This window comes from Calonectris borealis, chromosome 2 (assembly GCF_964195595.1).
Source record: "Calonectris borealis chromosome 2, bCalBor7.hap1.2, whole genome shotgun sequence".
Lineage (NCBI taxonomy): Eukaryota > Metazoa > Chordata > Aves > Procellariiformes > Procellariidae > Calonectris > Calonectris borealis.
This window is the reverse complement of record NC_134313.1, coordinates 61,141,805-61,169,701: the sequence shown is the minus strand read 5'-3', so window position 1 is coordinate 61,169,701 and position 27,897 is coordinate 61,141,805. Positions and strand designations below refer to the sequence as shown.

The 27,897-nt window shown below is 36.0% G+C and overlaps 1 protein-coding gene across 2 annotated transcripts in view; it reads right to left on the bottom strand.

The window, feature by feature from the left end:
* The window catches only part of CDH7 (cadherin 7), a 71,022-nt gene that overhangs the window by 29,865 nt on the left and 13,260 nt on the right, over window positions 1–27,897 (bottom strand). For both annotated transcript variants that reach the window (XM_075142158.1, XM_075142159.1), the window contains exons 2-4: window positions 10,848–11,142; window positions 3,503–3,622; window positions 1,020–1,187 (exon numbers count right to left, since the gene is read on the bottom strand). In XM_075142158.1, the coding sequence (XP_074998259.1) occupies window positions 1,020–1,187; window positions 3,503–3,622; window positions 10,848–11,142 (583 nt within the window). The remainder of the gene's footprint in view (window positions 1–1,019; window positions 1,188–3,502; window positions 3,623–10,847; window positions 11,143–27,897) is intronic.

Below are 27,897 nucleotides of genomic sequence, written 5' to 3'. Positions count from 1 at the left end.
TTTTCCACAAAAGAGGAAAAACAGCAAGTCAGTCAAATAATATCTATATAAACTCTTATTCTTTTATAGCTGTGTACCTTGATTAGGCAGTTTGCAATCTGAATATGACTAGAAGCTGATATATATTTATCTCTTTAACAGTAAGTGCACCATCTGCATTCTAGAAAATTCCAGCTTTTTCATTCAAGTAGAAAATTATATATATGCTTTCAAAAGGGTATCTGAGTGCAGTCTGTAGCCAACAGCACACTTAAAATATGTAACCTTCAAAAATAACTTCAGTTATTCTATTATCATTTCAACCAGTTGGTGTCTTGAAATAACAGGAAATTTATTATGTATGGCTCTATTTTTTATATCATTGGAGGTGAGGCTGGAGTGGACGTGAATATATTCTTCCCATTATTTGAATTCTATTTAGCAACGACTTTTTTTTTTTTTTTTTTTTTAAGAAAAAAGCACCCCAGTCAGAATGCTATTAATAAACTGAGCTTTTCAGATTTGAGTATACAACTATGTACTCCTTTCTTTGGTTAGGATGAAAGCCACCTTGGTCAAAGAAAGTAAATGGAGGGAAGATGACTTTCCAGTTCTTCTGTGATTAACTCCTTAGGAAACACTGTATTCACAAGAGAAATCCTGCTAAAATGCCAAAGGAATATGAAGGATTAAGAGTCAAGTTAAAGAACTATGCATCCTGAAGTCCAACTGGCAAGAGCTAAATATCTATTAAGGTGTATAATTTTTGTCCTTTTCTTCATACAGAGGAAGTAAAATACATAAATGTACCTGCTGTACATCATTTCAACTGATCTGAAATATATTAGGTAAAGAAAAAAGATTCTTCCAATGTAGCAGTAGTAACAATAATAATAAACCTTGCTGTCAGTGATTCTCAAAGTACTTAACATGGAAGCTGAGCACTTCCACTCTTTGTTTAGAAATAGCATGATGCATAAAGAAAATAACAATGTTTAGAAATAATATTACAAGTCATATTTTTACAAAAAGTAACTTACGTCGTGGAAAGCGGGGTGGGTTGTCATTAACATCAGTCAGGGTGACAGTTACAGATGTAGTCCCTGATAATCCACCATTCTGCCCAACCATGTCCTTTGCTTGAATAACTAGTAGGTATTGGTCCTTGGCTTCTCTATCCATATTTGGAAGGGCAGTCTTGATAACACCTGCAGTAAGACAAGATATGTCAATGGTTGCACAAGCAAATACATTACTGTGAAAACCGAGTTTGCCTTTAAAAGGTAGCAGCAGATCAATGATTGCAACAAGAGAGGAAATAATTAATTTCAACGCTAATATCACACTTTTTGACTAGCAGCTGAACTGACATACTACGAGCTTATTTTAAGTAGTCACCAAAACCCACCAATTTTTATTTAGTAGTAGATTCTTTGGGTAATGCCATCCATGATTGTTTTTTCTGAATATCTTCTCCCTGAACTATAGACTTCATAACGTCTTGGATAACACTCCCTTCCCTGGAAGATATCATCTTCTGTGTTTGATTTCCCACTCTTTTAGAGCTAGGAAGAACAGAATATTCTGCATTCATTTTTAAGATTCCAAGGTTAAGATTCATTTCACAATGTCTTGAATAGTCATTCACCACATTAACTCTTACTAATATTGATATCATGTCACACTCTGCATATATAAGAAATTATCTTATTTTACCATATATTTGCTTTAACAATACCCACTTCTAAAGCATTAGTGTAATTAAGAGATTTTTGATTTATTAATGGAAATACTGTAATATCTGAAGCAGTTTTTGTTCTATCCATTTGATGATCTGCATACAATTTGTAATTAATTGATTTGAAACGAAAACCAGAAGAAAGCCCCATGTTTCATCCTTTCAGTTCTGTTGATATAGATCAGAAAATAAATGTGCCTTCTCAAAACATGATGACTTTATGAATATTTCATGCTTAGTACATAGTACAGCCGCTAACTCTGATTTCCAGAGAGGCAGCCGTTTACTCCATCAGCACTTAGTGTCAGCAGCAAAGGAAACATAAACAAACTAAATAAAGGAGAGGCACACTGGGACACATATCTCTTCATCTGATATTTGTTGAATGTTTAGTTAGAGTTTTATTTCTTTCTTCCCTTATGAATGCAGGACTTGCCATTAATCATCTCTGGGTTGAAACATTTATTTCACAAACAGACTGTCTGGCACTATTTCACCCATTTTACAAGACATGTTAAAATACAATTAATATACCATTTCATAATATTATTGTTTCTACATTGCTTTTTCTGGCCTGCTTGTTTTTCTATCATAGTTAAATTGCCAGGCAATGTTAACCAATCATTTGGAAGCTAATTATCATGCACACAGGAAATTTGAGTATCACAGAAAAGTGAAAATGTATGCAAACATTTCAATCTGAATCCTTAAAGATTTTGATTTAGCAGAAACGACGATATTATCGTTCAAGGGCTGTCTGCAGTCATTATGACAATATACATTGTACATACATACACATGGAGCGAGAGAGACAGAGGGAAAAGCACTATAAATCATACTCATTGGGGGGAAAAAGAACGTTCTATATATCCCTGCTGAGGATGGATCTGTTGCAATATGAAGATAATTATAGTACTTATTTCTGCAAATTTAGATGTTGTTAAATAGAGTGTGACCTTTTGGTCATAACATTGGGATTCAGGTCTGGTTCACATCACAGATTGTTTATGATAAGTAGGGTAAATAGTCTGTTTCTCTTTTGTCTCAGCTTGTCCATCTCTGCAATGAAGATTATAACTTTTCTCCATATTGGTGCAAGTGAAAGCTCAGGCACCAACCTGAGCTGAGCAGAGCAAGAACTTATTTTTCTACTCTATGAAATGATACACTAGAATGGGTAATGTTTATTAAACTGACAGAGGATTAAAGGTTGCATCTTTTTGTGGCTTAAAATATTCCTAAAATTTCATGAAGATAGTAAAAAAAAGTTCCACCAGTAATTTGTTTTGAAAGTGGCAGCAAAATGTTATATCAGATAAGGGTGGGAAGCACAGTGCTTTCTTCTTCAAACTAATAAAGAAAAGATACATTTCCCACAACAAAACTTCAGTTTAAAAAGTAGAATGGAGAGGTGATCATGCCATAAATCTATACTTAAGGAAATCTGGCTATGTGACATTCAAGTATTTCTAAAACAAACATCTGCAAAAAAACTTGATCACAGCATCTTGAAATTTTCATTGATCAGAAAGATGGCAACAGGCAGCAGACCAGGGAGCTGGTAGATTGACAAGAAGATAAAAATTCCCATTCCAGCAATGTCTGCTTATCACATAGCTCAGATGTCTGGTTTTCATAATCTATTCTGAAGAATAAGAGATTAAAAGATCAACAAAATCCAAATGTATTCAATTAACCAAAAGACCACATTAATAAGTTCCTAGCAAGTTTAATGCACGTTTTCTTTTTTGTCAGCATTACTGCAGAGAGTTTATAGAAAGTTACCTGTTTTGGGCTCCACAGAAAAGTAAGGTTGTCCTTGCAATATGCTGTAAACCACTCGAGCACTGTTGCCGTAAGTAGGATCATCTGCATCAGTGGCTGTTACTTGAACCACAGAGGTACCTGCAAAATGTTTAAGGGACTATTGTACATAAAAGATCCAAAAATCTGAACTACACTTATTCAACATGCTGTGCCAGTATATATCTGGAACAGTGTAAGGTGGCTTTTTCACAACTGTTTCCATGCTGATTCAGCTTAGAGTATAAGGTCCTCATTGTAAACCAGTAGTATCAGCTATTACAGACTTCTGTCTTCCCAAATAGTCTCAACCTTTGACTCACAGCAATAAAAACCATCTCATTCAGTAGCTCCCTCCCTCTATCTCTGCCTTTGGTTGGTGGGGGTATGTGAACAATATTTCTTAAATGATAGTGATGCCTGAAGTGTGCTTAAGTATGAAATATAGTAATAGTTTCCCTTTGAAGAGAAGTCTGCATGCTAAAATTGTAATGAGTAGTTAGAGATTCAAATATACATACATATATAAGTATTATATATTTTGATAATTGTGCACATATATATATATATAAAATTAATTTTAGCCTATAAAATTATTTACCCTTTTACAAAGAGATGGCTGAAGAATTTCTGTTTCAGCTCAGAGACAAACTGGTGAGAGCTGTCTCTAAATTCCTTTAAAAAGTACTCATTTCCTTCAATAATCTGCAATGCTTTAGTAACAGTTGTGGTAATAATCTGCTGCATACATATATGTTGACAGGAATAAAAAAGTGAAATGTCCAACTGGCTAGCAAGAAGGGTATATTTTGTGAGGATCTCATTCTGCGTCCAGCTCCTATTCATTATGTTCTCCACATCAGCTCCCATTTGTTTTGTTCTGTACAACAGCTTCCATGATGTATGCTGAGAACAGAATAAAACACTTGGGAACCAGGGCCTTGGCCATGGTCACCACCCTTTGATAGCCAGAAAGGATTATTTTTTCTCACTGACAGATTGTCTGGAACATTGAGACCTTCTATTCAACAGCACAGGGACCCATTTGGAGGTTAGGTTGCAAATTAATATTGTAGCAATTTGGCAGATGCCCAGTAAAGGTCTTGAACAGAGGATCAGATTCCTTCATAAACTGGATTTAGACACAAGATTAGAGAAAAGCATTTGTTAAAGAGAGTGTTCATTTTCTGAATGAACACATTTTTGACATGCGAAAATGAGAGCAGCAAGTCTAGAAATCACTCTTTAAGAACAAATTGCAACAGCAAGTTGGATGAACTTAACGTAAGTTGTATTCTGGTCAGTTTTATTCAGATTTTTTCGGGAAATAGGTGGGAAAAAGTTCTGAAATTCTTCATGTCTGATATAGTACATCCCCCATTCATTTTCCTCAGCTTTTCAATTCTCAGTTAAGTAGAGGATCATAAATGGGTCCGGGGACCAGGCTGAAGTTTTGGAGAGAGAGAGGATTAAGTGCAGCCCTCCATAAAATGGGACTGATGATAAAGGATGGGACCTGCTTGAATGAATTCTGACCGGAAATGGTCATTCATAAGATAACTTTATTCACTTAAGTTACGGCCTAGCTTACCCACATTCCCTATCTCTTTTCCTGAAGTATCTGTGACAAAGTATTATGATTGCAATTCTATTTTAAATGCAATTTTTCTCTCTTGTGGACTGTCTAATATTTTTGGACAGGGAAAAGCTTATTCTCAACCTGACATTTCACATGCAACTATTAAGCAGATGGAAAGTTTAAAAAGAAAATTGGTGGTTAATCCATCAAGTCATTTATCAGTTAGGGGACTTAAAATACATCAATTTTCTGTTCACCAGTAACTAAGAGCTTTGATTCAGTATGTCAGACTGATTTTACAGATTACTCTATAGTGTAATTTCATACAGGGACTTATTTTAAACTTGCCAGAGTCTCTCCAGCTTTTGAGTACAAGGGTAGCATAATGACTATTTGACATCCTGTGTTCTTTGTGAAATCCAGCTTACTACATTTACAAAGTCCCTAAGCCCTGCCAATGAAGCTTACAATGTCTGCAAATATTGGCAAAAGTGCTTATAAACCTTACACACAGTTACGTCTTTGCTCCTTGCTCTTGCCACTTTCAAGGACTCCAGACCAATACAAGATCAAAGAAATTACAGGCTCTGCAACCTCAACACAGACATTTTGGAAATCCTGCAAGCTTAGAAGTGCTTGTTTGCTGTAAAAATCTATTGATGTAACAAACAAACCCTCTACATTCTGTGAGATGAATAAAGTTGATATCTGAATCTAATTAGCCCTCTCCTAAAACACATAGAACCTTTAGAAAAGTTTTTTTTAGGTAGAAATTCTAACACCAAATTTTTCTGCACTCATCCCACTTGAGTGTAATCAGCAACTAAAAAAACAATTATACTTTTCTAGTCCCTTTGTGCTAATCAACTTCTCTCAAACCTCATGGGGGAAAGATCTTTTAAAACAACTGCTATTATCATTATTTCTTTACCAGTTGCACACAAAAACTTTGAGCTTCCAGAAGTCCCATGCCTAGAGGGAGATTTCTGCACAACATATTTTTTTTAGAAAGAATATGCAAGCTAACATAAGGTATGCTAACTATGTGAAAAGTCCTACATGTAGGAAATCAGTTCCAAGGAAACATAATGCACGGAAAGATCAATATGTGAAGATTTCCAGAGATTTTCCCAGAGGAAGCAGATTTCTCTTGAAGAACAGGAGTTCCTTCAGAGGACTATGATTGCAACACAGAGCTATCCTGATTTTTCTTGCAATGGATTCATGTCAAATTCATACGCTTATTTTCCTTAAAAAAAAATGTAACCAGTAAAGTTCTATGGATATTCATGGATAGTCAATAAATATATAGGTTGAGGAAAAATGGGTAGTTGCAACATAGTTCCAACGACATCACACAAAAGGAGAGTTTGTGTTCCTGCACTGAAATTAAGTCTTCCTTTTATTCCTGAACACTTTGCCCTACCTCATAACACAGGCGGTCAGCTGTCATACATGCGTCCAAGATTAGGACTTACAGGTTAACATGGGACAGTCAACAAATGGCACCACACCTTCACTCCATCCAACAAAATGAGTGTCCCAGTAAATCTTGTTTATGGCAGCATTGTTCAGAGCCCTAGACTGCAGGTGTAAACAGGTCACTAACCCTACCCCAGACTTTCATTAGTGACTTTTTATAACCTGTAACTTCACAACTATAACTTTAAATATTTCTCACAGTTTGCATATCTGATATGGGTTGAAAAAATAAATAGGGGCTATTTACCGAAAAAGTGTCTTTCCCTCCCACATATGGATTCCTTTACAATTATTTTTCTCTACGATTATGTCTTTGTAACAAAGCTTGAATATCAGTTCATTAAAAAGAATTCTACATGTAGCAACTTCATAAACTTTTTCAGCAATTACAGCAAATACTGAGGGAAAATCCGTGCTGCCAATCAAAGGGTGTTCCACATATTTCTTTATTGATACTAGCTAATAATAGACAGAATTTTGTGTGGCTGGCACAGATTTCTGTTTTTTTTCCAGAATGTTTAAGCTATCATTTTTAACCTAATCTTTAATAAATATTGGTAGATATTACAGAATCGCAGTAAACGGAGGACTTGACCTATTTAAATTCTGATATTAGGGCAAAAGAAAGGGAGGAGTTTTTGCAGAGAGGACCTTAAATTTAGAACACTATTTGTACTTTAATATACCCAAGTCAAGATTTTGCAGAGATCAGTCTTTTTGTGTGATAGGGTCATATAAAGGTAAACTGGTTGCTAAAGTTTATTTTGAGTTGGAGATCCTTCAAAGGGATCTTTTTTAAACCTCTGAGTTTACTGTTTTAGAAACCTCCGCACAGAGCTTTTTAAAAAGCTTGTTAATAACTTATGTGGTATTTTATCAAAGTTTTTAAATGAGTTTGAATGAGAAATGCTTGTATGACTTCCGTTTTTAACGTTGGTGAAATCATTCAAGGGAAAACTGGTTTCTAAAAGTGGATGAACTTAACAAATGCTTATTTTTGAAACTGCACAAAACCTTATCAACTGAATTGTAGCCACATTAACAAATTAAAAATAGACCTTTAAAGGAAGTCAGTTATTAAAGGAATTGACTGATATCAATTAATGATGTGTAATATCCGTAATACACAAAACAATTCCATGATGGCATCACATTTCTACATGATATCAGCTGCTACTAGAAATATTAAACACCTTTACTACCAAGTTGTCCATAATACCTTCTTAATCCTTACATGAAACAGCCCAGCCTGGTTCTGCTCCGTACCATCTGGTATTTCTGTGCTTCTGCCACTGGCCCTCACCCAGAGCTGATGCAGCAATACCTCCACAGCTTTTCCCCTCCAGGAGTGTGAAGGGGGAGAGACAGCACCTGGAGGCAGGTTCTACCCTCTTCATCTCCTCCTTCTCCTCCCACAGCCTCGTTAGGTTGCCTTTACTTGGGGAAAAAGCCCAAGACTGCTCCCAGCCCAGCAGCAAGGTCAAATAAATTGAAGCAAAGGGGGCTTGTGACGGGAGAGAGACATTGTCCCTTCGTTCAGGCTCTCAAAACCCACTACCCATTTGTACCAAAGATTTAAGCATGACATAAAGCTTTTTGTTTGCTTTTTTTGTTTGGTTAGTTTTTTTGTTATAAAAATCAAATGTTTCTATCCATTTCAATCAGAAATAATAAACGTGGCAAGAAAGGTATTTGTTTTGCTGGGTAACAAGCAAAGCTGTTGGTATAACTGGAGAGTAGAGAAGATTAAACAAAACCAAAACTATTTTGGGTATTGGAATTTTTAACTCCAGTTCCCTTGGCTATAAGCCAAACAAATCAGTATCTCACATCAGCTATTTTTTTGGTCAACACCACAGGAACAATCTTTTAATACTCTTTTAACTATAATTTGCAGTCTTTTTGTTTGAAATATAACACTGCTAGATATTTTAAGAGACATACTTTAAAAAAAAAAAAAGACCTATGATTTTCAGATTAGGTTAAAGGTTGTAGTTCTCCCAGCTTTATAGTTAATTTGTGTTTAAAATCCTGTGATGTCTTTCATTTTGTTTAATATCCAATTAAAGATCCTTGTAATGGATATAATTTTAAACAAAATAGGAGAGAGATACTTTGTTTCTCCTTAATATTTCATTAATGCTCTAGGTGATTAATTAAAAATTGTGTTATATGAATAAGCTATGAATCGACATGACTATGTAAGACAAGTGCCACACAGGCATTTCATGGTAATCCTTAATTCAGTAACAATGCAGTATTCAGTAGTTGTGTGATACAAACCATGAAGATGTTTAAAGTTTCAGGAAGCTCATGAAGATGAAACTGCCCTTAGTCGACGCAAATCCCAGAGAGTGCACAAGTCTCAGTTAATAATTTTGCACAATATTCCACCCAAGCTGAATATATATTTGGTGCTGCAGTCCGTATGGGAGAAAATTTCTTTCACTCATTTTTGTGGTACAGATTCAACAAAATATGCAAAAGTAGCTCATTTTGAAAAATAGTCCTTATGTTCTCTACTGCACACTGTGCCCTCCCCACAGATTGATTCTCAATGTATTTTTGGAACAAATGGAGCATGGGAGAGGGGTAGAGGCATGGATTTGTGTGTGTAGGTAAACCTCATATATCTGTAGTAGTTGTCCATATGTCAATATGCAAGTAGAGGACAAGACAGTGGTAACTCATGCAAAAGGGAAATGTGGAGCTATTCCTCTTCAGGGCACAAGACAAAGGTGCAAAAATCTAATCATTGCTGCATGTTACAGCTCACTTAAGTAATCTAATTCTAAAATAAAACAGCAATTTAAAAAAAAAAAAGATATATTTTTTATAGGACATAATTTTGAATTGCTGAATATTTAGGTTTTACAGTCTTAGATTATCTGATTATCTCTGTTTTATCCAAAGTGCAGCAGTAAAAAGTTCTCATCAATGTATCATGACTTCATCTTCCCTGTGATACTCCTCGAAAGCTATGGTGTCCATCTTTCTTTCCAAGGCTACTATTGCCTCTTCAGCCATCCAAATAGTGTTCGAGTGACAATGAACAAGTGCCAAGTATCAAATGAGAAATAGTGTCTACACTTACTGCTTAGTAAAATAAGTAAATAGAAAACTCATTAGCAATGTTTTACTTATCTCCTATTGGCTCCTAAGCTGAGTTTCAAATATAAAAGCAATGTTGACTAATGATTGCTGCAGGGCACTTAGGCAGGGAAGATTCTTTTTCTCTCCTTAGCTCTAATTTAGAGGTATTGTTTAACGTCCAAAACCACAGGAGATGCTGTTGAGGAAACTATAGAGAATTCTATATGGGCAGTCTTACTGTAAGAGTATCAAATCTTGGTATGGTTTAAAATTAGTCAAGCAAAGAAAATCCTAATTTCAATCACCATATAACTCTCTTAACCTGAAGTGAGACTTCCCATACACATATTTCCACTGAAGTAGATTAAGTTCTTCTGCTTTTTTTAGCTTCATGCTTGCATTTATAATTTCAGGTTAAAGTAAAATTTACCAAAATGTCTCTGAGCCAAACTCCTATCTGGTGTGAATCAGTCAGCTTTCAAAGAAACAGTGGCACCTGGCAACAGACGAGCATTTGGTCTCTTTAAAATAAAGAGGTAGTGGATTTGTTGTTGAAATTCTTCCCTAATTCAAACTCAGGAAAAATTAGCATTTATTCCAACAGAGGGTCTGAAGCCTATAGAAGCCATTCTCTGATTCCACTGGAATTTTGAAACTATCTCAAGTTGTAGCCTAGTCCCTGCTACTTGCATGTATTTACCAGAGAGCTGGATTTCAGTATTAGAAAAGATACACAGTAAACTGTTACTGATACATGCAACACTTACCAAAAAAACTGCGCTATGCGCTAGCAGGAATTTGAAGAGTTTATTAAGAACAGACTTCATCTGAACAAAATTATATATTATCACCTCTGAGTACCATAGCATAGGTGTGAAACTTATTATTGTTAATGAGAATTATAAAACAAAGCCTCTGGGCACTGGAATGAGAAATACACCATAAAATGCTTATCTGAATCCCTACATCGCTATTTGAGTTTCACAACATTTTTGAAAGGGTAAATACTTAATCTAGCATGTTATTTCCAGTTAAGTCTTGAAATATCTAACTGTTGCAGGTGCCTCATAGATAATTGAGTAGCTTAGTGTGGTACAGTAAAAAATAATGAAATTTTTAAAGCGGCAATAGGAGCAAATTTCCCACAACACCAACAGTGTATTTTGCACTTACCCACAGGAGACATCTCAGGAACTCCAGCAGTGTAAGGACCATCCAGAAATTTTGGTTCATTGTCATTGATGTCCTGAATCTTAATGACGAACTCAGATTCTGGTTCCACAGGTTTATTAGTCAGCCTATCTAGTGCTTGTGCTCGGAGCGTGTAGTAGGCCTGCTCTTCTCGATCCAGCCTCTTTGTAGCATGAATATCCCCCGTGTTCTCATCAATAATGAAAATGGAACTTGCCCCTTCGCCTGACAAGATGTATTTGATGGAACCATCTCCTTTATCAACATCAGAGTGAAGCTGGTGAAAAATTGATGAGAGATGAGATTAACTTACAAGAGAGTCAGTGGCATGGAGATATGTAAAAATAATTCTTATGTCGAGCAGTAGTACATGAAATTTTATTGTTCTTGGAAAGATAAGCTGAATGTTTATCGTGCACGGCATGTGAGGGACCATTAGAATCTGTCAGCTTGCTCTTTTGAGCAAGGTAATTTCATTCTTTCCTGCAAACAATCTTATTTTCAAATGCATTTAATATTGTCTTACAGTCTTTTCATACCAGGGTTTTACATAGCCACACACATACACACGTGCACACATATGATTATAACCATGACTTTATTCCTACCTGAATTTAACTACATTGTTGATTTCAACTTCCTATCGTACTGAAAGGTGAGACTTCAAACAAATATCACTATAAACTTAATGTCAGTGTGTGTTTGCTCCTGTGCATGTATGGGAAGCGACATACTGATTTCCTCAGTCTTTACTATGTAGAGCAGTAAAGCGTATCAAATGAATTAAAATGGATTGGTTGATAGATTGCTCACTACTATCTGATAGGCCAGTAACTTCACTTCCATATCTTATTTTCCGTTATGCAGAGTCTGAGAAAGACCAAGAAGTGTCCTGTCACCACCTGAACTACATCGCATCAAAAGTCAGGTGTAGTTTCCCTGGGACTACTTGTACCAGGCACAGAACAAATGTACCTCAGTAGGTCAAAATGTATCTTCCATTAGAATTGCAAGACAGAAAGTAACTTTCTTCCTCATCACGCAAGCTATTTTAAGTTACAGGCCAAGATTCCACAGGGTTTGTAGCTCTTTTATGTCTACTGAGTCTCACCTTCCTATTACAGAACACAGATCAAATAATTCTCATATATTTTTCAAACTTTTATCAGCAATGTAATTGATCTGGATATCACGTTAAAGTAACACACACACATGATATATTTAATACTGTACAAGTGAAAAGAACATCAGCAAAATTCAAAGTACTTGACCACTTCTTAAAAATTGGATTATTACTTGTAAATAGCTGAGGACAATGTTAAAGATGTTCGGATTCTTTATGTCTCTTATCTACTTTGTACCTGCCCTAACTCCATGTCATGTTGAGTTTGGAGGTAACTCTACTGTCATCATCATCATAATTTCCTCCACCAACATTTTTTTCTCTCAGCTGGGAGTATCGCTGAGATAGTAATCACTTCCAGAATACATGCAGAAAATTGCTATCTCAGGCATAACTTAGCACAGCTGCAAAACCTTTTCCTATTTCAGCAGGGAAGTATTCGTGATCAGTTTTGAATTTTTCATCTGGATAAAAAGCTGCCTATTTCTTACGCATTATTTCACTTACACTGTCTGGATATCTCATACTTATGCAATTACAGTGCACTCCCTCTCTCTTTTAAGACAGAAATGGAGTCTGAGCTTTGGACTGCATCAAAAAAAAACAGAACTAGGATGTCTAAATCAGATTAGTTACATTATTTCAAAATATGGCTTATCCTCATTCTGCTGCTACCTAACTCCTGAGATACCTAAACAAGCCTAAGATTTCTTTGGTGAAGTTCCCAGAATATTTTAAAGTCCTACTCAGCACATTCAGGAATAGTCAATGCTGACACTGTGAGCAGATCAAGGTAAAATGTATCTCACATCCAGGTTCTTTCAAGTTCTGTAGCACTGCATATTCCTCAACCCTAATGGCTGGGAGTTTATTCAATAAACCATACCTCCCTTCATCTCACAAATCTGGCAGTTGGGGCTCTTGCTGCTTCTTCCAACCTGACTGGAAGTACCCATCTTCTCTACAAAGGAGCAGTGGCCTGTGCAAGTAAGAATCTGTCTGGCTTGTGTTTGATTTTGTTTTACTTTCTTTTTTTCTCTTTTCTTTTTCTAAGACCTACTTCGGAGTAAGTCTCCTTGTGCTACAGAGGCATTGCGTGGGTTCCCCTACCAGAATAGCCAGAATCCTACAGCCTGAAATGCTGAGCATCACATTACCCAAGAGTTGAAATTATGGGATACAAAGATTCAATGCCTTTGTCTTCTTGAATTGATTCATTTTCCTCCATATCCCATATTCTAGCAGAGCACTGGTCTTTCTGTGGTGGCCGAGACTCTCCCATTCTCCCTGTAAAAATTATTCCACCTTTTGTGGCATACTTAAAGATGTGCTGGATGAGAGAAAAGCAGATGACACCAGCAGACCCAGCAGTTTATCAGGCAGAGCAGTTATCTGAAAGTTAGAGATGTGCAGGTAGATCTCTTCAGGCAGAGAAGGAATTCCATGTCTCAACTTACTGAGACCAACATGGCGCTCTCTCGTGGGGGTGAAGCTGAGCCCATCAGCACACCAGAGTGTAGGACTCACACCTGGGTCTCGCGCTGCAGGGCTGCACAGCCTCCCTTTCACTTTGTATTTAGATCCAGCCCTATCCTGAATAACTTTCTAGCAGTGTTTTGAAAGAAAAGAGACCTTCAGGGGAGAGGCCAGAAGTGTAAATCATCAAAGATGCACTGAGTAAGGCTTTCACATCCCAGAGAAAGAAGAAATTCTGTAGCTTCAGCATTTTCCATTTGCTCACTCAGTGACTGGCTGATTAACACATTGTTTTTTAAGGAGTCCCGCTCTGAGGTCCATAAATCTCCTCATGGATTACACTACAGTGGCTGGTGCCCTGGAGTGAAATGCTGAACAGAAGCCGCTTTCTGGAATGATGCCTTAGTATAAAACTACTACTGCATGGATTAGTAAAGTGATTAGCAATGACCCTTGTTACTCCAAGTTTGAGACTCTGGGATACCAAACTTCTTTGTATCTTTTATTAAAACCTCGTTCTACTAAGCCTTTAAAAAACAATGCTGGCCCATGCTCAAGTTAGTAAATGACCATCCTCTACCTACTTAACCCCAGGAAGGTGATATAACTCAAGATTTAGTTTATCTTTGGCACTATAGTACAATCAATTCTGTGTAAAGCACTACAAAGAATTTTTTCAACATTTTTATGTATATTTTAGTGTCAATCTGAGATAACTTAAAAGTACAATACAAGAGAACAATGCAGAAATAAACTAGGCTAACAGAATTCAGATGTATGTTTGGTGCATTTTTCAGATCACCTTTATTCTAGTTCCACCCAATATAATCCTTCCAAACAGTGATCTTCAAAGTCATTAATGTAGAGCCATCAGTGATATGCAACTAAGAACAAAAATTTTTAATGCAGCAGTCCTGTACCACATTTACAGCTCTGCTGCTACCAAATGTGATTTCAAACTACCTGTACTTCCAGATATTTAGTTTGAAATCCTAGGAAGTGTGAAGTAATATTTTTCTTATAATGTTAGCTTTAGAAAACATTTTACATGTTCTTTTTTTTTTTTTTTTTTTGCTGTTTGGGTTTTTTTTTTTTTTTTTGTTTGGTTTTTTCCCTGTGTTTTTAAGGAGAAGTACATTTAAGAATGAGACCTGGGATTTTTGTTTGTTCTTGTGCTTATTTGACAATGATTATATAGAATTATATTAGTCCTCAGGACAGTTGTACTTTACAGGAAGGCTCCAGAAAACATCTATGGTGGTACCATCTACTAGCTTGTCTATCAGTCCTCCCACTTTCTGCAGAGACATTCATGTAGGAGACAGAACTGCAGCTCAGTCTGTAGCTGCACATGGGGGCTATGACTTTAGAAGTAGGGAGGATCAAGACAAAGGCAGTTTCAAATTCTTGTTTCAAGAGATGTGAAGGATTCAAGGATTCACTGGGTAAATCTCATCTGATCCCATTCTGGAACATCCCAGACATATTTTTTTTCAGAAGTAGTTTGCAATAAATATTGTAAATAAAATTCCTCCTTCTGTTTTCTGAAAGAGGAATGCTATAGGTAAACATGATTGTATACTTCCAATTAATTTCATCCATTGCCGCCTCCACACAATATCCATGATGGTCATTCTCCAGTTTGCCTTGGCTTTCAAGTAACCTTATTTCCAGTATAAGATTCATGATCCAATTATTATAGGCTGATCCTATTGCTTCTTTGTTACATTCCACACACATTTAACCTGAAGACTTTAAGAGTTTTGGTGTTGCGTGTTCCCTGCATTACACCATGTACAAGGAAGAGTACGTGAGAACAGAAAAGGGAAGCAGCAAGCTTCTGCAGAGAGATGATGCATTTTTAACAGGAAGGTAACTTTTCGTGTTCTAGGAAAGTTAGCAGAGAGTGAACAAATCTAATAAGAAAAGCCACACAAGCCTTGTGGAGGCAGGAAGGACCAGTGTGTATAAGATAATTTATTGAGCACCCTCTACTGTCTCTGTACTCAACCTAAAAAGAGGGCATTCATCTCTTCTTAGGCCCAACTCCTAAAACTCCTCTCAGTTTAGAAAATACTTGTTTGGGTATGTGTGAGAGAAGAAAGCAGTGAACTTCGCTCAGCAGCAAAGGCACTATCACCCTAACTCCTTTAACTGAATTCAAGTTTGTCCTCACATTTTTTGGCCCTGCAGCAATATAGCTTAGTATAGGATCTCACCTAATGTATTTATGTTTATGTGGCCCCTTAGGATGATGATTATTCTAGGGAAACCTAAACAATACATTTCCTTCAACATCCCTAAAACTCAACAGTTTCTGGATTTTGTCTATTTGCAGGTACAGATCTGTACAAAGATGATGTTATTTTGCATCACTTGTCATTAAAGTATGCTAATGCAGCATTTTCCATAGAGGACATTTATTTTTATCAGTAAGCAGAGATACTGCACTGCATTAAAAGCAATTTATCTGGCCACCACCGATCTGTTTGAGGTCTGAATGAGAGGTTTGCTATTTCCCTGATTTTCAGTTCAGGCTGCCTTAAAGCAGGTGCAACGTTCGTATGCCTCTCTTCTCTATTTATTCTTCTCCAAAGATCTACCTTTGCAGTTGTTGCCCCCCGTGGCAGCATGGCTAATGTTTCATTGCAGAGTTTACAGATTCTGGGTGAAGAAGAAAAGCACAGGGAGAACTTGAGGAGCTGCTGGGTTTTCAGCACCAGCAGGATCACAGAGGTAATGGTGAGAAAGAGATAGACAGAGCAGACAGGAGATGCTTCAACACAAGCTAGCTCCATAGCTCCCTGAGACCATAAGAAATGTGCACTCATTTGCAGAACAACGGAAAGGTTTTCTCAAGGAGAAGTTACCTTGCCTGTACCCTTTCCTTTATGGCTGTGAAAGTAACCAGAAAGGGAGGAGAGGAATGAAAACTGCCTCCTCATGACTATGCAGGCATCCATAATTCCGGGTGATATGGAACTGATGCAACTGCAGCTTTATTCCTGCCTTCTCACTAAAAGCAAGGAGGGACTAGGAAGCAAAAAAGGACACAAGGAAGAAAGAACGCCAAGCCAGGAACAATCTTCTTGTCCATTTTATAACCACAGCTTACTACCACAAAACAACTGAGAATTGGTTGTGGGAGGAAGACACTCTTGTCTTCGTATACAACATGTACCCTTACCTTCTGGGAAGACTTAAAAAGGGAACTTTTTGGCTCTATACACATTAAACATGTAATTGCCAGAAGATGAAAGAAAGTAGGTGATTTGAATGAAAGACTTAATTTGGCTATTTCTATTAAATCTTGCTCATCACAACAGCCAGGTTCTTAAAACTTCTGTTCTTGGATTCAGTATTTAATGTGGTTACACCTAGAAAGTTTTGAAATCCCTTTTCCCCTCAGATTATCACTGCTAGTAAGTGTTTTGAATTATGATGACTCATAAAGTACTAGATACTTGGGGTTTTTTCCTTTGTTTTTTAAAATATAACATATATTTGTCAACTATCAGGATAACTAAGGGTTCAATGTCGCTGATTTGGAACAACTTCAAGGCAAATAATAACTAATATTTAAAATTCAGCATGGAGTTAACGTTTAAGTAAAATCCAATGTGCACACATACCACATTTCTGCAATGTTTAAGGGCCTCACAAACACATTAGTTACTAACACAATTGTTGTTTTCAGAGGGAGCTATGAAATTCTCACTCCTTAAGACATCTTTTTAAATTTCCTTTTCAGTCTCATTACAGAAGTCATGTGGGACAGAAACAGATTCTTCAACATTTTATTGATGTCAGCAAAGGCTTGTGATTCATATAATTGACTTCACACCCAGGCACTAGTGAAAGTATTATTCAGCAGGTAATGATTTTCTTATAAAAGTCTTTTTTCCAAGAAACATTGAGAAAGTGATAAAGGAGCTCCTGGAGGGCTTTTGTTTGCTTTTGGTTTTATTAATTTATGTAAAACTATAGTACAAGCCTGGGCGCAGAAAGAAATATGCTGGTCTATGTTCTCTGCTTTCAGCATAACAGATAATACCAAAAACCAGAGATCAAGTCAATATAAATATAAAATATACCCAAAATCCTAACATTTTTAATTAGAGTTTGAAAAGAAGGAATACGCTTGTAATGCTGCCAGAGTTTCCTTGTCTCAGCAATGTTGTCAGTATAGTAGGGAACCAGCATGGACAACGGTGCCACAGTGGCACTATTTGCCACTTTGACATACTAGCAATTTCCTGCGCTGTTTTGTTGCCTCCAGACTTTCTCCTTGTCAGGCAAGTGCAGAGATAGTCATGTGGGAATACAACAAGGTCCCATGCTGTAGACCACAGTATAACCACATTATATTTATCTAACACAAGCAGCTGGTGACAGGCTTGCTCAAAACCCAGTCAGCCTAGACAAGATTTCTGTTCTATATTGATCTAAAACCCTCAAAATTGTGCCTAGAGTGCTCAGAGCCGACCAAAGATCTAAAAGCTGCTGAGACAACCGAGATCCAAGACATTCCTGAGATCTCTTCACACCCAGCACTGTTCTTATAGGCTACCTGAACTCAGACTGTCTCTGAATCCTCTTTTGTCTTGCTACAGCTAGTACTAGAATCCTACAAATGACCACAAGCCAATATATCTACCCAGGATCACCACAAAGGCAATGAGATAATGAAAGGTTACCTATCACATGAGCATATTTTACATTCAAGGTAAAACCAGGGCACATCCCTTTGGGAGTACCAGCTGTGTCATCCCACAGCTTATCCTTAATAGCCCTCCTGCAGGCAAATTGTATGTCATTTGGTCTATTTTGACCTCTGAGATCTTCATATTCAATAGTGTATATAAAGCCGGTGAGAACAAAACTCCATCTACAATCAAGGTATTCATGCAGGTGCATGATTAAGAAAGTACAGGACAAGAGAGAAAATAAGTAACAAGGATAAAGAGGGAAGAGAGGAAACTGGGTTTTAACAAAAAAAAAACAGGTAAAAAAATCCACAAACCAAAAAACAAGAGTGGATGAGAACATGGACAGGTCTGAAGGACCAAGAGAGAATTGGAATGGGAAACAGACTGACGAAAGACCTCAAATGAATGTGATGAGGCAGAGGGGATGGGGCAAGAGGAAGACAAAAGGAGACAGGCAAAAGGAAGAATGACAAATTGAACTGGGAAGAAACAGCAAGGAAAAATAAAAAGTACAAATGAAAGAAAATGCTGCAGTAGTAAGTGGAGCTGATCTTCGGTGAGTGATCAGTGTTAAGCAAGAACAGTATTTGAGTGTAAAGCTGTATAACTTTACCAGCATCTTCTTTTCATTCTCTGTTTAATGCAACAGGAATTAAAAAGGCTGATAATCTGAATCGGGTCAGGTGTCATTTTACTGACAGTGTGTATTGCTACTTCTCCAAGTTCACAAAAAAAGCCTACTCTGGAGGGGGGGCAGAAAAAAGAGGGTGCAATTTAAATTGTCATTGATTTTAGAGTGCTGGAACCAGAGGAGCAAACACAAGAAACATGAGGCAGGGAGAGTAACATAAGTGTCAGCTTGTTCTGAATGAACTAGGCATCATTCTTTAAAAAAAAAAAAAATCCTTATTTCCCCTATTAATATAGTTACTGAACTTTTTTTTTGCTGCTACAGAGTGTATGTTTCTGTGCCTAAGAAATTAAAATAGTAAGAATTTTTATTAATTTACTCAGACTTATTCTCTCCCATGGTCAAACTTGGAATAAGCAGTTAAGCTTTACTATCCCCTCCTTTCCCCATGTTGTTTCCCCAGCAAAAGTTTCAGAAATGTTGGTGGAAGAGTTTAGTGAAAAATATATAGCCCTTATGCTCTTAAGTGACTGATCAGTGCTCCAGGATGATAATATTCCTATCACATCAGCCACATGAAGTGAAGTGAATATTTAATTTTGCCAACCTTTTAAAAAAGACGGGTGAAACGGGAAAAAGAACAGTGAAACTTCTTTAGGTCCTTGATGGTTATTGTTCAAACAAAATTAAAAATAGAAGTACCAAAGTTCTAAAATTTACACTTCGTAACATTCCAGTTAGTATCTAAGTAAGCCCTCAAGGCTTCTAAGTGGAAGACAAAGTTCAGATGAAACGTTCCTCCAGGAATAAGAGACACTGTCATCTAAAGGCTAGTGAGTTGAATAATTAATAGGAAATACTGAAAACTGGATGTGATAAGAGCAACCATGTCACATTTTTATGACATTTTTTCTCTTAATAACACTCAATTGTGCCTATAGTGTTATCTCTCTCTGTGTACTTACATAATTTAGCTCTTTATATAGACAGTGATATAGTGATTGTGTATATATAAATTGTGTACATTTAAGTGTACATATGTATACATACGTATATTTCCTTATTCTGTCCTCTTCTTTTCCAATCTCTGAAGATACTGTACTCACAAATCTGTGCCTTCTCCCCCCAGTTTTAATAAGAACCCAAAATGCCCTGTGGCAACAGGGAATTGTGTAGCCAGCCCATTAAGATTGGTGCAGCTATAGGAGGAACTCAGAAGCAGCTGCTGCTGTAGATGGAGCTGAGTGGGCATATGTAGCCGGCTGAGTATTCTTGAGGAGTTTTAATGGGCCATCATCATGACATGTCACTCTCCAAAACGACTATTTGTCATTCACACTCTTAAAAAGACAGTTTGGCAGCTTTGAGAGGTAAAAGCCATCTGTATACTGTGCATCACAACGTACTAATTGTATAATATTTATTGGGGGTGGGGGCACAGCAATACTGTATTGTAGCACCACCAAGAGCCTGCAGGCAACATAACACGGTGAGAATAGGAATGGAAAAAAGAGACCTGCTTTCCCCTCACACACACACTTCAAGCTTTTCAGAAATTATCTTGCTAGAATTTAGAATGGGAAAACAGACCACAGTGTTTGTAAACAAGATGCACATTGGAATCCTTACAGACCTGTTCAATATTCAACTTTTTTTTGCTTTGATTTTCCCAAACCACTCTCAGTCCATCAGTATTTATTCCTTGGAGTACTCATTCTGAGTATTTCAGTAACAAAACTGCATCACTGACAAACCAAGCCATAGAGTAGTGGATTTGCTATCTGACTTACCATATGAAACCTGCTTCTGTTTCTACCCAAATAGATTTAATTTTTGATTAAGGAAACCAATGACTCAAACCTCATTTACACAAGTGCCAACAATTAAATCATGTGAAAATACCACTGGAGTGAAATTCTATTTGGAAATTCCTGAATGTTTATTCTTACCAGCTCTATTTGGGTCTCTGCATTTACTTATTCTCCAGGAAAGGGACTAAGTTCTCTTCCATACATACCAATAGTATTTTCACATGATCCATACCTATTCATAATGCACCATACTACTTGCTGTTATATACTAAATCAACGTTTTTAGTGGTCCAGTGATTTGATTTATTTTGTTGCCAAGAATCACTGAAGCTGTAAGACAAAATTCTCTTAAAGTCACTAGTATCATTTCAGCAGTGTAATAAAGTTGTGTGAGGATGCTCTCTCCCTGCATTCCCCACACATACCTTCTATGAAAGGAGTTTAAAAAATGTAGCATGGCAAATAAATACCAAAGACCCTAGTATACTGCATATAAGAATACCTCTGGGCTAGCAGATGTCCCTGGGCTTCAAAAGATTATGCATGTGTAGCAGCTTACAGAAATGGAGCCTTCATGAAACTTCACTCATTCTTCTTCTCAAATCACTTCCCCACTACGCATGGAACAACCTCTATTTGCACAATATTAATACACATACAGTAAAAAACTGTCTTGAGCATACATTTTTCTTGAATGAAATACATGTATGTATATATGCATAAATATATATATATTTACAGTGATATGAATATTTTGTGTTCTTATACCACTGTACATTGTAAAAAATATGTTAATCCTTTTATTAATTATTTATGCTTTTTAAGACTTATTTATTTATTTATTTATTTATTTTATGACCAGAGAATGCATGAATGCGCTTTGCCTCATGGCACAGGAAAGAGGGAAAAAGGGGAGATGAAACAAGAAAGGCAATAGCAGAATTTATATATCTGCAGTAATCAAAATGAATGCTTTTACTTTTTCCATGTTCTTGAAAATAGAAATAAGAAAAAAAGAATACAAATATGTTGATTGGAAAGTTGTTTCTCCCATATTGTTTTTTCTACTTAGCTGTGATAATTCAGGCCTGGGATTTCAAGCATGGAAAATGAGAGTATATTAGAGGATCTATTTTTTTCATATCTAACTCCGTAATCTAAAGAATTGTCTGTAATAGCAGGAAAAATAAACATGCACACTTGTTTGACTACCATATCAATAATAGCAAATTTACAAACAAAAATTCATTTGGTATTAAAGTCTTTTCTGAGATAAGATATGTACTTATACTGAATGTCTTTATTTTAGAGTGGAAATTATACCTCCCATATTGTCTCCTCTTTGTCAAACTACTGATCTATACTTTAGAGTTATTATCCTGTTTCTGCTTCAACTATCAAAAATAGCTTGCAGCGTTGCTTGGTTGATAATGATTTTTCTCATAGGAACCTGCTTCTAAGAATTAAGAACATTAGTACCAAGGAGTAGACATCCAGAGGGTGTAGAGTTTTTTTCTGTTGTTTTTGGTTTGGTTTTATGTTGTATTAATTCCTCAAATTTCATTTGTTCTTGAAAGTTTAATGCTACTAAAAATCCACTTATAATCTTACCTTGCGTGTTAGTGGGAAGTGCCGAAACCCCGATAGACTAGAAGACAATGGTAAAATACATAACTGTAAAGCAGTTGAAGTAATTACTGTGACTAATTGTGTCTATAGAAGCTTATAAAGTACTGGGCTACAGAAGACCACACGATCTGATCATTTTGAAGTTGAAAGGTTTACAATACAGAAAAAATGTAATTAATTGGGTCCAAGCCACACTAACCTGTAATTCCCTGAAAACAGTTAAGGACTTGTTAAATAAAATTTGTGAAACTGTTAAAACAAAGCAGAATTAACATGTTGGTCTATATCTCCATTTTTAACGTACATAATTATAATATACATGTCAGGGAATCGGTGTTTGTTATTGTGTTTTGCTTCTTAAGAATTAAATTCCTATTGTCCTTCTTTATAAATTTTTATATGTCTGGATAAATGCAATACTTAGTGCTGACTTTCCTGAAAGATTTAGAGTCAACTTGAAATTGACAATTCTTCATATGATCGTATTGGTTATATGTTATAAAATGTTTCATACCACCCAGATATTTCTCAAAGCATTTCCACAAATCTAATTCCATAAGAATTCCCACTAAGATCAATGGGACTACTCCTAGATTTAATGTGCAAAATTAAGAATTTGACACAATGCCAATATCACACATAATTAGTCCCTGGGAAGGTATATTGGGGAGAGAGTCATAACTGCTCAGAGATGATAGGGTCAAGGAAATAAAGCAAGAACAGAAAATTTTGAATGTAAAATTTTACTGTAAAATTTTAATATGAGTAAATTGTTTCATATGAAAAGGGCAGCAATGAAAATCTATAGCAAAGCATTTCAGTTTCATTGCTAGTATGACAATATAACATGAAAAAACAATGCATGACCAAATAAAGTGCTGTATTAGATATCTTCCTGTAGACACTTGTCTTGTGTCTTAAAATGAGTTCACTTAAAAAGAGCAGAATTAACTTATTACCTTAAAACACAAGTTACTGTTGTCAGTGTGTTTACATTTCATTTAGAATCTCTTTTTCAGTCTGGCTTGATTAAACACCTTAACATTTCTGTAGTACTTTCTATTAACTATTATGACCGATTACTAACACTGCAGTTCAGTAAAGGTAAAACACTGAATGACAAATAAGTTGTTCTTTTTTCAGTAGGCTATAGGACAATTTCTTTTTCTTTTCTTTTTCCCCTACTCTTATGTATTTCACTGAAGATGGTTGATCACATTGATTTTTATCCGAAAGGGTTTCTAAAATACATATCCATTCATCCATATATACTGGCTAGTTAATTAGCAGCCCATTGTTCAAAATTTACTCCAAATAGTAGGGAAATTTAACCCTGTGTTACATCAAATTAAATGTCTGGTTTAGAATTCCCTAAGTCAGGAAATCATCCTTGTCCATGTACAGCATGTCAGGACTTGCTTAGCACTCATGGAAGTTGGTACTAAGCATATGCCTAAGCGCCTTTCTGAAATAGAGCCTTAATCCCTGTGCAAAGGAAGGGTGCTTTAATGAACAGCAATGTGCATCACATAGACTAATTGTAAGAAGCAGAATTGAAAGCTTAAGTGATTCCATTACATAAATTCACACTGTAGCTGTTCAGTATTCAGAACAAGCTGAAGTAGAGTATGCACAGTAAATACAGACGTTTGAAAGTCTGCCTTAAACTGTTCAGATCATTTAAAGTGATCCTTTGTGAATAAATACTTTAAAAGGTTTGATTTCTTCTTAACTTTTTTTTTTTTACCATTCAGATTTGCAGGTCTGCCAGAGCTTTCAGATATAACCAGACTGATCTCAAGATAGCAATTCATATTTTGATAGGCATTTTTACTCCATAGGATTAAGGGCTGGGAAAGAAATGTTTTTAATGCCTGTGTTTTGTGCTGTCTTTCAGAAAACATTTGAGAGGGAGGATAATGCATTTCAAAACCATAACAAACCACCTTAACATGAACAATATTAGGTTAATTGTAAAGCCTTCCAGCTTAGAGGGATTTTAACAGCTGTATGTAAAGGGCAGTGCTCTCCTGGTGCCTTTTTCTATTTTGATGAGTGCGACGAGTGTTTAATAAAGACAATCTCATCAAATTCCTATGCAGTCATTACACCTTGTTTCCTTAAATATTTTGACATTTCAAATGATGAAAGAAGATATTTATGGATTAAAATTGAAATTCACTCAATGTTTTTCAAAAAAATCCGTAGATATGAGTTTTGCCATCTACAATGCTGATGCCAACCCAGGATTTTTTCATCTGTTCTTTGTGTTTTCACCAGAACACATTCTTGCTGTGTTTCTTACTCACTGCCATTAAATGCTGGCAATACAAACAATTTATGTGCCATTGATGAACAAGTAATGAGAAAATACTGAAACGACAGGTGTAATTTTACATTGGTCATGTGTACTTGCTGAATCTACATAAAAATTCAAATCGTGCAGACCTGTTTCTAATTCTGAAAGCCATCTGGATTCTACTGAAAATGTTCAAAGTCTTCCTTCAGAAACTAATTTCTGAAGGTTCCAGTACTTCACATATATTGAGAACTTTCAATTTACATAAAGACCCCCCAGATTATCTGAAAAAATGTGTCCTTTTGCTGCTATAAAAAATGTTGCATAGTGTCCATAACTCAAATTCTTAGATGGTTCCTGATGAAATTAGAGCACTCTTATCTAATGATCATTTTCACGTTGTTCCCCTTCTGAGTGAGCTCTGGTTCAATAAAAATAGAGCACACAATGAGTTCCTTATGAGAACGCTCCCTGCTTCTGAAACATTGTGATCAACATGAAGGTACAGGAGTTATTAGTATTGTGTATTGCATTAATTGCAAACAAGATCAGTCATCTGAATTTACTCTCATCTACCTCAAATGTTTTAACTCAGATAACTCTTACTAATTTGTCTGTCACATTTGTGTATACCGTCGAATATCTCCTAAAGGGATCTTTTATTATAGTATCTGATCATTTTATTATAGTATCTGATAGGTTTTATAACCGGATCCAAAAACAATTAATTACTCTTGGAGATTAGAGTTTAAATCACTATAATACTTGCCCCCAGCATTCAAGACTGATCTTTGCTAAGTTTCACTTGACACAGCATGTAAACTTCTCTACCAGATTGTCTGAGCACTCTCAAAGCTTAATTGATCCAATTTGCATGTCTCATCCCGGCAGAGTTGTGCATCATTTCTATCCTCTTGGACTAAGTGATCACAATCTAATCACTTTGTACACAAAGCAGATGGAAAGTTTCCAGCTCCTTTGCTATCCCCTTGCATGCATCCATATTAAAGCAATTCTAATTCAACAAGCAATCTGATCTTTCTGTATTTTTATAGGATTACTTTCTCATTGATTGGCCTTCTGTCACCAATTGTAATGTTCAGAACTTTATACTCAAGGCATTTTCACTTTTGTCTCACACCTTCTGTGTGGTCCATTAAAATGATCACTTAATTTAACAAACTGTGCTAAATATCCCCCCTAAGGGAAGTTCTATACGGCTTGGTGTAAATCAGCACAGCTCTGTATACTGGAAGGAGAGAACAATTTCCATTCATTGAGGATCTGCTCCTATATTTTTAAGGGAAAACAAACAATTAGTTATACCCCCATTCATAAAGTTCTGAGCCTTGTACATTAATAGATACTGACAAAAAATTTACGTCTTTTAAAAGGAAAATGTTATTTTAAATTAAGTAAATATTTTCCAAATAGTAACTGTTTCTACACATGACACAGAAATCTCTTATTTATGCTATTTTTCTATACTTTTTCCCTTCAAAAATGTGCAAATTTTCATTTAAATACAATGGTTGTTTCGTAAAAAATTATGTTGCTTATGAATAGATGAAATCTAGTTTGTGAAAATAACACATAAATAAAAGCTTCTGCAAAGAAAAGTCACAAGAAGATCAGTCAATCTAACGAAGATCAAGGATGTATAAATTTCAAATATCTTTAAAATCAAACTTTCTGAAGTGAACAGAAGACTCTACTTAATAATCTCACTTGTTCACAGCTGGAATTCATATTGCCCACCTGTATCTACTTTATATACTTCAAAGGTCATTGTGTTTCTTCAACCATACTCTATTCCTCGCATTCCTAACTGGTGAATCCTTTGTCCTCCTAGGTCCCACAGATCCTCTGCTCTTCTGGGAGTTTGTGGTTGGCTAGTATTGGCTTATTTTTTCTTACATACATCCTTTTTATTGCTTCTTCCTCTTTTGTTTTCTTCATTAATCTCTATTCATATTTGCTCAATAAAATTTACGAGCAGGCAAAAAGATTGTTCAGGTTTGTTTTTTTTTTTAAATTTGTTTTCAGTGAAAAATTAATGAGAAAAGCTAAAGCATGTTGTTCACAGAAGTGATCAAACACTCGTGGTCAATGCTCATGACAGCACAAGATAAGGAATACCTTTCCGTCTGCTCTGCAGCTACTTTTAAAACAGGTGGAAGACTGGAAGGCAAAAACAGTGTTATAAAAGACAATAAAGGAACCAGAATGCACTATTAAATTCTCCAATTTTTATCAAAGAGAAAGCATGCCAGTTCAGTAATAGAACCATGTTGTTGTGTCCATATATATACAAATATAGCAGTACAAGTGGAAGGAGAGTAGTTGTTCAATAGCAAATCTAGTGAATTCAATGTTAACTGGCCAAGAACAAACTGAATTAACCAAGTAAACCAATTTGATCATAAAAAAGGCATTAAGACAGTAAACAGGCTTTCTATTAATGTGCTGCATGCTGAAAAGTGGTAGTATAAAACCAGCAATGCCTTTCTGTGACTTGCATTTCAAATAGGCTCAGTAGATAAGTCATATGTAAGCTGTTTGTATTGCAACCTTGGCTGAGTCTTGTAAAGACAAACTCTTTCTTTCCAGGAGGCGAATTATGCCTCTGATTACATAAGTAAGCAAACCCCTGCTATCTTCAGATTCTGTTCTTGTTGTAAAAATGTATGGTCCCATAGCTTACAACTGGGTTGTGCAGGTGTAAGTCAGTGGAACATAACAAGCATGTCTGTGGATGACACTCAAGAAATAATAGAATGCAGTTTGCTGTCTCTCAGCTGTGTTAGCTCAGCAGGACTAATAACAATAATAAGCAGGAAAAAAATTATTACTAGAACAGGCAGGTGTGACTCACACATAGAATTCATCTACTGAGTAACAAAGTATAATTTTATACAGTCACTTTTAAGAGCAAATTTTCTGCTACTCTGTAAACAATCAGACACATATTAGACTATTGTATTGTATTTAGTAAAGACACCCAGGGTTTCTAAGCCAATGTGAAGACTTGTGGCCCTGAGCTGCCTTTTTCATGTGGCAGCCTGCTGCTGCTTCTGACAGTCCCACACTCCACCTTGAAGGCATTTAAACCTTCAGTTGAGGTAAAAAAATTAACAGTACTGAACAGTTTTCCTTGAGCCCAACCTTACAGCAAAATATCAGGAAGGGTCTATAGATTAATGAGACACACAGCTTCAGGAGTATGAAGAACAGAACAACTGTTACTTTGCCTTCCAAAACATAATTCATAAAATAGTGTTATCCTCTACAAACATTATTAAATATTATCTTAATGTTTTAGAGTTTAAAAAAAATCTATCTTATTTCATTGCA